The sequence below is a fragment of the Austrofundulus limnaeus genome, unplaced genomic scaffold, assembly GCF_001266775.1.
Source record: "Austrofundulus limnaeus strain Quisiro unplaced genomic scaffold, Austrofundulus_limnaeus-1.0 Scaffold7, whole genome shotgun sequence".
Lineage (NCBI taxonomy): Eukaryota > Metazoa > Chordata > Actinopteri > Cyprinodontiformes > Rivulidae > Austrofundulus > Austrofundulus limnaeus.
The window spans coordinates 3,544,729-3,556,312 of record NW_013952409.1 but is presented as its reverse complement, the minus strand read 5'-3'; the positions used below and the strand labels follow the sequence as shown (position 1 = coordinate 3,556,312).

At 38.8% G+C, this 11,584-nt stretch overlaps 2 protein-coding genes across 2 annotated transcripts; one reads left to right on the top strand and one right to left on the bottom strand.

The window, feature by feature from the left end:
* Nucleotides 1–1,017: 1,017 nt before the first annotated feature.
* Nucleotides 1,018–8,851, bottom strand: ldhd (lactate dehydrogenase D). Its single transcript, XM_014033197.1, has 11 exons — nt 8,744–8,851; nt 7,975–8,087; nt 7,715–7,856; nt 7,444–7,585; nt 6,711–6,870; nt 6,441–6,640; nt 5,017–5,145; nt 4,538–4,665; nt 4,034–4,124; nt 1,865–1,976; nt 1,018–1,686 (listed from the first exon to the last, which is right to left on the bottom strand). Exons 1-11 carry the CDS (start codon nt 8,843–8,845, stop codon nt 1,506–1,508), a joined length of 1,500 nt encoding a protein of 499 aa, XP_013888651.1. The 5' UTR covers nt 8,846–8,851; the 3' UTR covers nt 1,018–1,505.
* A 77-nt stretch (nt 8,852–8,928) lies between these two features.
* On the top strand, nt 8,929–10,519 carry LOC106536257 (protein FAM169B; the record flags this gene model as incomplete). The annotated part of the gene is given in 4 exon segments (XM_014033465.1): nt 8,929–9,037; nt 9,265–9,390; nt 10,252–10,354; nt 10,434–10,519. Coding segments are annotated over 3 exon segments (312 nt in total), but the record flags the coding sequence as incomplete, so codon positions are not given.
* Between the last annotated feature and the right edge of the window lie 1,065 nt (nt 10,520–11,584).

Below are 11,584 nucleotides of genomic sequence, written 5' to 3'. Positions count from 1 at the left end.
AGAACTGGATGAAAAACAAACGCAGCACAGAGAAGAGTTTTATAACGCAGTGATTCCCCTTTTAGTGTCGGATATTAAAGTCTTCAAGAAGATAACTGAAACTGCACGACATCAACACCAGATAAACAATTAAAAAATCATTAGGCCTACAATTTACACTACAAACTGTCAGCGTTAAACCCATTTCAGTAATAAACTCAGTTGTTTACTCGCAGAAATCTTAACTTTTGTTGCACTTTTCTTGTTTACAGCTGCAACAAAAATAACTTCAGTTATTTTAGAGTGATGGTGAACTTTTAACTTTTGCTGTCGTTATAATTTAGAGTTTAAAGATAATTTACAGACTCTCTAAAAAGCTGTTTCAAACAATAATGAAGACACTTCAAAGAGGAGAATTTGAAATTAATATTTAAATCMGAAATATTAACAATTTATTTAGAGAGTGACAGATTTGTGACAATCTCCCACTAATCCAAACACTTTGATTTATAATACAGAATGATATATTATTTAACAACCAGGTTGAATAAATTCTTCAAAGATGTTTATAAAGATAACTTTAAATGTTGATAAAAACTAGACAATTATCTAAGTACAAGAGGATTTTAATGTCTTTATGTGACTTTTAAACCAAAATGTGATGAATTTTACTGCAGGCTGGGAACTGATTTTTCAAATAAAACAAATTAAGATTACAAATAAGATGACCTTGACCTTTACTGTGAAAAAAAATCACCAGAAGATAAACCAAACAAACAGATTTGGGCTTATTTTGTCTCTGTCTGACTGTTTTCATCGATGTGACCTTTGTGCACTTCATCTGTGTTTCTGAAAGCTCTCAGAGTCGTCGTTTCGGCCCACTAAGGGTAATTTTGTGTCACCATAAGAGAGAGGATTGGCCCCTGGGGTCTCACCAGGATAATTCACTCAGTGATCTGTGTCTGTATGCACAGCCACTGAAAGCTTTCACAAATCAATAATAAAATTTAAAAAAAACGACTATAAACTGAGACATTATTTCAATCTTAGAGATGTTTATTGTAGCTTCGAAGCTCTGTGAGCGTTTCAGGACAGCTATCGCTCTCTTGATGTTCAGTTTATGTCTGTGAACTGGAACAACAATGGTAACAAACCACSAAGGCAGAAACAAACATTTTATTTTATCCATTTCTAATGTGATTCACATGAGATCTGTCACACAGAGACCCTCTGCTGACACTGTGTGGTGGAGCGAAGTACTGCAGGATCAACGCTGGAATCAGTTAAAACCACTTTCTGATTAGTTCAAACCACTTTAACTGATTTTAATGGCACCAATTCRATAGTTTACAATAAATATTTAATTAGATTTGTGAAAATCTAAAATGTTTTAGTCACAACGATTAAAATTACTTGCTTGTTCACATTTAAAAGTTTTATCCTTCGGATTTTATTGTAATCCTGATTCAAACACGAGGTTCACTTTTTATGGGAAAGTTCTAAAATTTAGCTGTAGTCCCTACAGTCTATAGCCCTCCTTGCAGCAGGATTTTCCCAGGATTCATCAGGTTGTTTGGGTCGAGGGTATCCTTCAGACCCTGCATGACCTGGATGGTCAGAGGTCCCACCTCCTCACACAGCAGCGCTCTCTTTCCTAAACCCACCCCGTGCTCCCCCGTGCACGTTCCGTCCATGGCCAGTGCTCGCCTGCAGAGGAACAAAACAACACTGCGTGTCGAGGTTTATACGATTTAAATACAAACATAGAGATGTGTTGGATTAAAATCYCCATCTATATGTGAACTAATCACAAACAGAAACATCMGAATATGTTCATGATGCAAACTTTGAGTGATAATATGTGTTTTAAAGTCATCTGTCGTACCGGGCCAGCCTCTCCGTGAACAGGTGGACTCTGTGAAGCTCATCCGGGTCGCTGGGATCCACAACCATCAGACAGTGGAAGTTACCGTCACCCACATGACCTGCGATGGGACCTGAAGGAGAGAGCAAATATTTTAACCACAAATGACTTTTAAATTTAAAAGAGACATATTAATTTAAATCTTTCTTTAACTGCAATGCTTTGGTCTGAAATCCTCGTWACTGTAACTCTACAAGCCCCTTTTTCACCTCCTTTCTGAGGTGTAGCTCAGATTTTGACATGACTTTAATGTAGGAAAAGAATAAAAGTTATATTCAAAAGAAAAATACATTTAAAACAAAAAAAACAAGCAAAAGAAAAACAATAGTGAATAGATCAACTCGGTTTGAGGCTGTCTCTTTAAATCTAAACCAGGCAATTCAAACCCCGCCCCCCTCCAGCTTACAGAGTGACCCATTCTAAGTTGATAGAGGGGTTTACAACTATCTAGCTACAATTTAATTACAAGACGTCAACATGGGAAGACTTGTTCATCCAGCCTTACAAGATGGAGTCCGAGTCTGACCCAGAACCAGAGTCTGACCCAGAACCAGAGTCTGACCCAGAACCAGAGGAGAATGAAGACCACCAAATTGTAGTTGGTAACTCCAGACCTCATTTAGAAACAAATACTGTGACACAATAGTTCAGAAAATGTCATAGAAAATAGAGAAAACTGAACAGGTTGAAAAATATGACTATTACTTGAGAGTTTTGTTACTTTAAAGCAACAAGGTAATAACATATTAATGAGTATGGTTACTTTGAAGCCAAAAGGTAATAAAATGAGGTCATAGATCAATAATAAGTTCATTTTTAATGGTTATTAACCTGGGGAGATAGGATAACTCCCCTTTAACAGTTCCCTTGAGACCTATTGTCCAGGTCACTAAATTTCATCTCGGTCAAAATAAGAAGTGCACATCCTACGAAGGGAGCGKCTGCCAGAGAACAGTGGTGACCGGCAAATGGAGGCTACTACGCCGACCCAGAGGCCGGCGTTCACGAAGGGAGCGACCACTGGAAGGAGGGCAGCTGGAGACCGAGCTCAAGGCTCCTGCCTGATGACTCCCGGAGGAGACACGTCAGACTCAGCCGYACCGGTCACCCCCAGGTGGCTGTAAGTCCGGCCCATCGCCTCCTAACCGAGAGGGAGACATCGTCTCCTCTCCAAGACCCATCAGTGTCCTAGTGGGTAAACTGGGGGAGGAGCCACAACGGATTTCAAAACGGAATATAAAGGTATCTACACAGTATTGGGAGAGACTAAATTTAAAAAAAAAACTTTTTTGCACACCTAGAGATTCTAAGTACAAAACGAAATGTATTTAACAGCTAAAAAAAGTAGAATTTGCAGGAAATGTCCCATTTAAATAATTGATTCCACCTGCTGCACTAATCTAAATATTAGTTGCACTAACCCTAAAACACTAACTCAAATACAGTATTTAGGTCCCCTAATTCTAAAGCACTAACATGACACATTTGACCCATGGAACATTCTTCAAAGTCAAAATAAGACAATATTAACTGTGTGTAGAATGTTGCAAAATGTCACCTGATGGAAAAGTGACTCATATGAACAAAACGTGCAACAGCTTTCACCCTCAGGTAACATTTAAAGATCTCAGTTAGTGCTTCYAAATGTTGCTCATAAATTTAGCAAACGCTAATCCACTAACAAATTTTTAAAAAAGTATCAAAAGCCCTAAAGCACTAATCAGGAAATTTGTTCCCTTATTAGTGCTTTAGGGGAACTGTGCCCACCAAAGTTAGGAACTTTACATGGCCGTCAATTTCTCGTTACATGGCTGTTTGCGTGGAGTTCTGTGATATTCCACAAGATATAGTTCAAAACATGTTCACAGAACAAAATATAGTGACATATTTTTTTAGAAATAAATGCAAATATATTCATCCCTTGAAGAAATATTTGGCAATTAATTGATAACAGATTCCCTTCCTGGTGCAGCCTGGGTTCAAACCCACTGTCTCAGAACTAGGAGGCTGCAGAACTTACCACCATGCTCCAAGGAGCCCCTGATCTTCAGCTGTTGAGTAATAAAATACTATAAAACTAAATTAAACTGAATCCGGTCACAGGTTTGTGTTACTTTGCTCAGCGCTCACCAGTCAGTCTGTTCTCAGTCAGGTCCTCCTTTGTCTCAACGATGATCTGAGGCAGTTGAGACAACGGGACACACACGTCTGTGGAGTACGCCTTCAGGAACACACACACACACACACACAAGGTCACAGGACTGGAATGGCACCAAGTTTTTGTCTTTTGCAATCTTTAAATTTTAAAGCTTTAACAAAATGAAGGGAGAAGTGGCCCCAGGTGTGTAACGTTGATGAATAATAAATGCACACAACACCTGTGTGACTTTGGCTGCAGGTTTACAGACAGCAGCAGTAAGTTAACGCAAACTGTCAGCTTTATTCCCTGCGGTGCTTTTAAAAACAATATTACATGGCTTTGATTCCTAACGTTACATCTAGAACTGATTAGGTTTTGGAGTCGAGCCAGTTCAACATGGCTGCCCCAGCTAACGTATCACAGCAAACACAAAGAAGGTTATGACAGATATTTCAGCAGATACTGAGCCCGTCGGGACGTCCTGATCGGTTTACCTTGCAGCCTGGTCTGAGAGCCTGCGCGGCGTACCAGGCGTCATGGCGGGCCTTCCACAGACGATTTCGTGTTTCTGTGTCCCGAGCCCACTGAAAGTCTGAGCCTTCGTTACTCTGCGTGATTTCCTCTGCAGAAACACAGACATAGTTCCATAGATACCTCTAAGATCAGCAACTTTAAACCTTTTTAGATCWAATTTTACCCAAATGTGATCACACTAATCACTGTACTTTTAAATTCCTCAAGTCTGCAAACATCCACAGTTTGGTTGGATGGATTTATTTTCTGTGTCTAAGTGAATCAATCAGATTACGATAGAAACATGTTGCATCCATCTTTAAATATATTTTAAGAACTCGCGCAGCTCAAGAGCTTTTTTAATTTAATTCCCAAAAAAATTAACTAAACCTGGAGTTTCTGTAACTTTACGCTCGTCAAGGCAACACTTCTTCCTCCTCTTTTCTGCACACTCACACACCCGCTGTGGCGACCTGCTCTTCCAGGCTCCGTTCAGATCCGTGGAACTCCAGGAACAGAGTCGGGGTCACGGGGTAGGACAGGGAGCTGAACCTGTTGCAGGCGTCGATCATCACATCATCCAGAAACTCTGGACCATGAAAGGACAAACAAGACCGGGAGGTAAAAACCACGGACACATCTGAACAGGTCTTTTTCTTGAAGTTACGTTTTACATTCATTAGGATCTCATTTAAGTAGTTTTGTCATTTAGAACAACTCAACATAAACCAGAGAAATTGCATTTCCTGCTAAAATGCTAGTGTGAAAGCTTCGTGCTGAAAACTTAAGCTGAAAGCTGCTGAAATTGAGCTGAAAATATTTAATAGGAAAAGTGTTAATACTTTGTATTTGCACTTTACTGTGAAAAGCTGAAAGAAGCAAAAAAGCCTAACCTTGCAGAAAAACAGTAAAAAGGCGCCCAAATCTAGTTGAAAACAGAAAACAGCTAAAAGCTAAAACAGCTGAAAACATCTGTAAGAAACATAAATAACACTAGGTAGCAGAAAAAAAGCATAAAAAGTAGAAAAAGCAGAAGAATAGCAGAAAGAAGYAGATCTATAGCTAAAGTAGCATAAAATAGCTAAAATTACTATAAAATAGCCTAAAGGTAGCAGCCACAAGTTAAAATTAGCACCCAGATAGAGAAAACGTTGCAAAGAAAATTTTAAAACTAGCAGAAAAAAATGCATACAAGTACAAAAAAGTGATCATTTGTAGTAAAATGGCTAAAACAGCTGAAATTTTCAGTACAACAGCTAAAAAGTAGCTGGAAATTTTTTTAATTAGCATGAAGGAGAAGCACAAGTTTGCTGAACTTAGCTGAAAAAATTTGTAATAGTTACAAAAAATATGTACTTAGTTTAGAAAAGCTAACTTTAGCCAATAGCAGCTAAACATTAGCTAAAATTTCAGCAAATAGTTGAATATAGCAGAAAGCATCTGTAAGAATCATAAATAGCACAAAGCAGCAGAAAAAAGCACAAAAAATTGAAAAAAAGCAGAAGAATAGCCGAAAGAAGCAGAATTTTAGCTGAAATAGCAGAAAAAAGCTAGAATTAGCAAAAATAGCAGCTAAAATTAGCACAAGAACGTGAAAAAAAGCATAACCAGAACAGAATGTGTAAGGTGCTGTAAAGATTTAGAAACATTTTCAGTGGTTAAAAAGCGGCTAAGAAAGTGAAATAGCTAAAAAAGTATAAAAAGATGAAATTCCAAAGGTCATAGCCCCCCTCACACGAATGAGCTGAACGTTTTGACGTATGAATTGTTGAAATAACACAAACATTGTGGAAGGAGTTAGGTGTGTGTGACAGAGCAGAATCTCTTCTTTGACCAGAATCCTTAAAGCTTTCATCACTTCCTGTTTCCACTCATCCTCCTCACCTATGCGAGCGATGGGGACTCCAGCCTGCAGGATCTGCACGGTGCTGTCTACGGCGGCCTGGACGGAGGGAAACGAGCAGACGGCGGACACCATGGCCTCTGGGATGCCGTAGAGACGTAACGTGGTTTTGGTGATGATTCCCAGGGTGCCTTCAGAACCCACAAACAGGTTTGTCAGGTTGTAGCCGGCCGASGTTTTTCTGAAGACACAAAACAAAAACTAAGGCGTCCAAGTCGACCAGAGGTGCATTTGTGATGTCCGGTCCGCACCTGGGGCGTCGGCCTCTTCCAGCCGTGTGGATGATGGCTCCATCGGACAGAACCACCTCTAGGTTCATGACGTTTTCCCTCATAGTCCCATAACGCACTGCATTAGTACCAGARGCACTGGTGGCAGCCATGCCACACAGAGAGGCATCCGCTCCAGGATCTGAGATAAACAAACAAAACGCATAAATTATTTTATTTAATTCTTTAGATTTTTGAATATTTAATCCAGAATGATAATTAGCTATTGATGATACATAAATATTAGGGGTGCAACAATACATGATCCCATATCGAACCGTTTAATATAGTACTTTAGGTTTAATACACACTTTTATGGAAAAATACAGATTTTTAACATTTATTTTATCAGCTTGTCTTCTGAAGRTGCTCTGTGTTGAAGGATCAGTAGATCTGTGTTCGACTACTCCACCTTGGCTGCGTTGTTGAGCGCAGATCCACTGAGAAACTTACTGTTTCAGCAACATTTAATTTAAAAACTGGACTTTTGAGGTTAAACAAATGTTCATAATTAATTTAAATAAATAACAAGTTAAAAAAAGGGCAGGGACATTTCTCCTTTTTGTATCGAAAAAATATCGAACCGTGAGATTTAAGTGTTGAACCGAACCAAATCGTGAATTTCCTGTACCGTTGCAGCCCTAGTAAGAGATAATCCAAAGGCTAAAGTTTCATTTCTGTTCTGTATTCGTCACTCTCTTCCACAGTGACTGACCCACAGGGAACCAGAGGCCCGTGTCTCGCAGGTACGCATTGAGGGCTTTCCGAGTCACACCAGGCTCCACCGTCACATCGAAGTCCTCMGGGTGGAGGTCCAGGATCTGGTCCATGTTCCTTAAACTGAAGCACACACCACCCTGAGGATGGAAGTAAACAGAGACACGACACGTCATCTTACTCTGGTTTCGTTCTACTTTCTTTCTCCAACATAAAAAACACATTTTAGAGTTTTAGTTTGAAGCACAGCTGGTCTCATATTCTTTCACCTTCACAGCACCGACCCCTCCCTCCAGGCCAGTCCCTGTGCCAAAGGGGATGATGGGAAGCTTGTGCTTGTGGCAGACTTTGGCCAGAGCGCTAACTTCCTCCACGCAGCGAGGAAACACCACCGCATCTGGGGGACGACACCTGGACAGCAGGATTACAGGTTTATCACCACTTTTTGTGCTTCTTTCACTGCAGAGCACATGTTTGGATCTGAGATTGTAAAACTCCCATCTGAGCTGAGGAAACCGACCCGACTTACTTGTGTACGGATTCGTCTTTGCCRTGTTGTTCTCTGACAGCTTCGCCCAAGGAAACGCCATCCTCGCCACATATGGACCTGAAGACGGAGAGCACTTGGTCCACAGCAGCCGTCTGTGTGGACGCACAATGTGGAGGATAGTGAAGAAAATAAAACTCATTGAACAATGTGCAAAAAACATTTAATTATGGAGTACTAATATCAGTTTACTTATTGTCATAGAGTCAGTATTTACCTAAAAATACAACTAATTTTGACATGTTTTTCTTGGATCAGTCCACAAGATAGTGCAAGAACTAAGTTAATTCTTGCACTTAGATTGACACTTTTTTTCAAAAGTGACACAAAATGTGACCAAATGGACAGTTTATGTTGGCTACTCAGTAATTATAAAGAATACAAACCATCTTTAGCAAAAACATTCAAATGTTTACAATGTAAAAAAAAAGGAAGAGAAAAAAGAAGACAGAGCACAGAAAGGTCAAATTTCTCAATTTTGGTTTATGTCCTTAATTTCCATTTATATTTAATTTTCATTTATGAAAAAAACAAGAGTTATTCTGGTGTCAGAGAATGAAACAGTAGCTTATGTTGTAAAATACTAAATACTATGTAGTGTGTGTTAAAACTGTGTTGGTCCGTTTCCTCTGATCCTGCAGCACAATAATAACCTTTGATTTGCCCTGTTAGGTTTTAGACCGCACGCGACCTCTGACTCACATTAACGCGACACAAACAGCAGCTTTTATTTTTGTTTTTAAAAACTCACCCTCGCGGCGCTTTCTGAACTAACGTGGCGACACTGAAGGAGACAACGCCGCAGAGGCAGCAGCCTGGGACACACGCTCCAGCCGAGCGACATGTTTTTCATTGAGCTGTCAAAGGCACTTCCGGATTAGTAAAGTTCTCTGCCAGCAACTTCCGCTACGTGATTTTCAAAATAAAACTAATCTCGTGCCTTGATTTTCGCCGGAAGATAGCGCTGCGGGTCAAAAGCAAAGACGGTTAGTTGGTGAAAGTTGGTGTCAAAGTCTAAAACCTTCTCATTTCTGTTCAAAGTGAGGTAAATATTTAGTAATTTGTTTATATTTTTCAGCTATAAACGTGTATAATGGCGTCCTGACGTGTTTTTGTTTCATGTTGTCATCGCTGAGGTCGCGTTTAAACAGCTGTTTTGCACACGGATCAGCTGTTGTCTGTACACGTAGAAATCACAAACACTGTCGTTCCTAAAATAATTTTACAACAGTTGACCTACTTCCTAAAACTGCTGTGTTTTTTTTCTGAAAGGCCATGTATCCTGTTGATCTTCCACCTGTGGACGGCACTGAGCTGCTATCTGCGCCTAGACTTTACCTTACTTCCTTGAACGCAACGTCTTGCAAGAACAAGTGGTTTCAGTCACAGACCACGAAGGTAACACTGATGACTCATTTATAGTTTTTACTACAGGTCTATAAAGTACTTGAAAAAAAAAACACTAAGTAAAAGTAAAATTACATGAACAGAAAATGACTTTGGTAAAAAAAAATAAATGTCACTGATGAGAAAACTACTCAAGTAAAAGTTATAAAACTGTTCACAAAAATTGGGAAAAGTWAAAGTACTTTTACACACTCTCTAAGAAATATACTGTTGAATTTACTGAACCAAACTGGTTCCACTAAGACAGGTTGAGTAAATTGAGCAATATCTTTATATTATTTGCTCAATTTACTCACTAGGCTTAATGGAACCAGTTGACACGACTTTGTTGAGTAAATTCAACATTTCATTTTTTTTAGAGCAGAAACATCTTTCATGATGAGTTCAAACATATTTAATTTTATAACGAGTAACTTGGTGTTACATTTTAAAATAAAGAAGTATACGTATCATTTTTAGCTTTAAAATGTAGTGAAATAAAAGTAAAAGTAGCTCTTTAAAAATAATTGGTAAAATATCAAATACCCCCCAAAAAAACTACTTAAGTACTGTAACAAAGCAAATGTATTACTATAAACCTCTGGTTTTTACCTAATTAGGAATTCAGCTGTTGATTAACTGAGTATCAGCTTGAGATCACAATAAAGTAGGATGTTATATATAAAAAGTGAATTTTGTTTAATTTAATTTTGTCTGATTTTAGTTGTAGATAACAGTCAGGGTAATAGGCAAACAAAATATTTATTAATTAAAATGTTATCGCCTTTTGCTCTATTTTTGTAGCGCCACTGAGATGTTTGCATTTTTATATAGTTAAACCATTTGTTTGCTGTAATGTTCCTCTCTGCACAGGTTGCCATTACAACAGCCAATATAAGACAGTTGCAGCTGTTCGAGGGGGACCATCCTCCACATGTGCTTCTGGCGCTTCACCCTCCAGAAGATCCAACACAAGGTTTGGAGGTACACTTGTCTCCGTGGACGCCTCGRTCCAGAAATCAACTAACRATTGCTGCTCTGTTTTCACCTTCCAGTCGTGGGTCTGTACCTGCGCGACCAGTGGTGGCGTTTGGATGACGTGTTGCGAACGTCCAATAAATCCAGACGTGGTTTTCTGTCGGTAAGTGTGCAAATGTTCGTTTCATATGATAAAGCMACAAGAAGGAGGTTAAAGACACAAGCATTTAGTATAAAGTAAGATGAGGTTTGCTTACTTTAGTTTAAAACWGTTTCATGTTTATACACTTTAAAAGGGTTTAAACATTTTGTCAGAGTAGCATGAATTACTGCTTTTAGCTAATCTGCATTACCTGCACAGATTTTATGATCCAAACAATCCTTCTTGCTTATTTATACCTCTGATTATGAATTACTGAGATAATCTTCAAAATGTCAAATTACATTAATAACCAGAAGTACTGTATATTGTTTAGTTTAAGGTAGAGGTGCCCAAAGTGGGGCCCGCGGGCCAAATTTGGCTCGCCAAGCCATTTGATTTGGCCCACCAGCAGTTTTCCTGGTTACTAGATTGTAATCTCCTGTCTTGTGTAGAAATACTATATTTGCACTTAGTATTTTCAAACATTGGTCCAGATATAAGGAGCTGTAGTCAGATAGTCTTAACTTATGGAGCTCACTTTTTCTTTGAATTATGTTTAAATTAAACTTAAAATACAACTTCRAGATACATTTATATTAGATTTAAGTCCATATCTAGATTTACACACCTTAAAAAGCCACATATACTCAAATTTTAAATTATAAAAAGTCCCATGAGCCTTTGYTGCCCTAGCATACATTGAATTTTCTCCATATCCATGGGCTGAAAAAAACAAACAAACAAACTAGGAAATGTGGGCAACCGCACTGGCTGCTAGCTTAATTATAAAAAACACAAATTTACTTGAAGTATTTGCATTTCTTGTGTTATATTATTGCATTTGGCCCACCACCCTCAGATTGATTTTAATCTTGGCCCTCTCAGGGAAAATGTTTGGGCACCACTGGTTTAAGGTGTGTCTCACTGTGTGACCGTTGGAGGCTAGTTGATGTCTCATTATTTTATTGGCCCATTAAACATTCTCCTCTTCTGTTTTTGTACCCACCTCGTTTGATTTAATCAACTGGAAAACACTTTTATTATGAAGATAAGCAATTTAATAATTATTGTGTGAATGTACGGCAT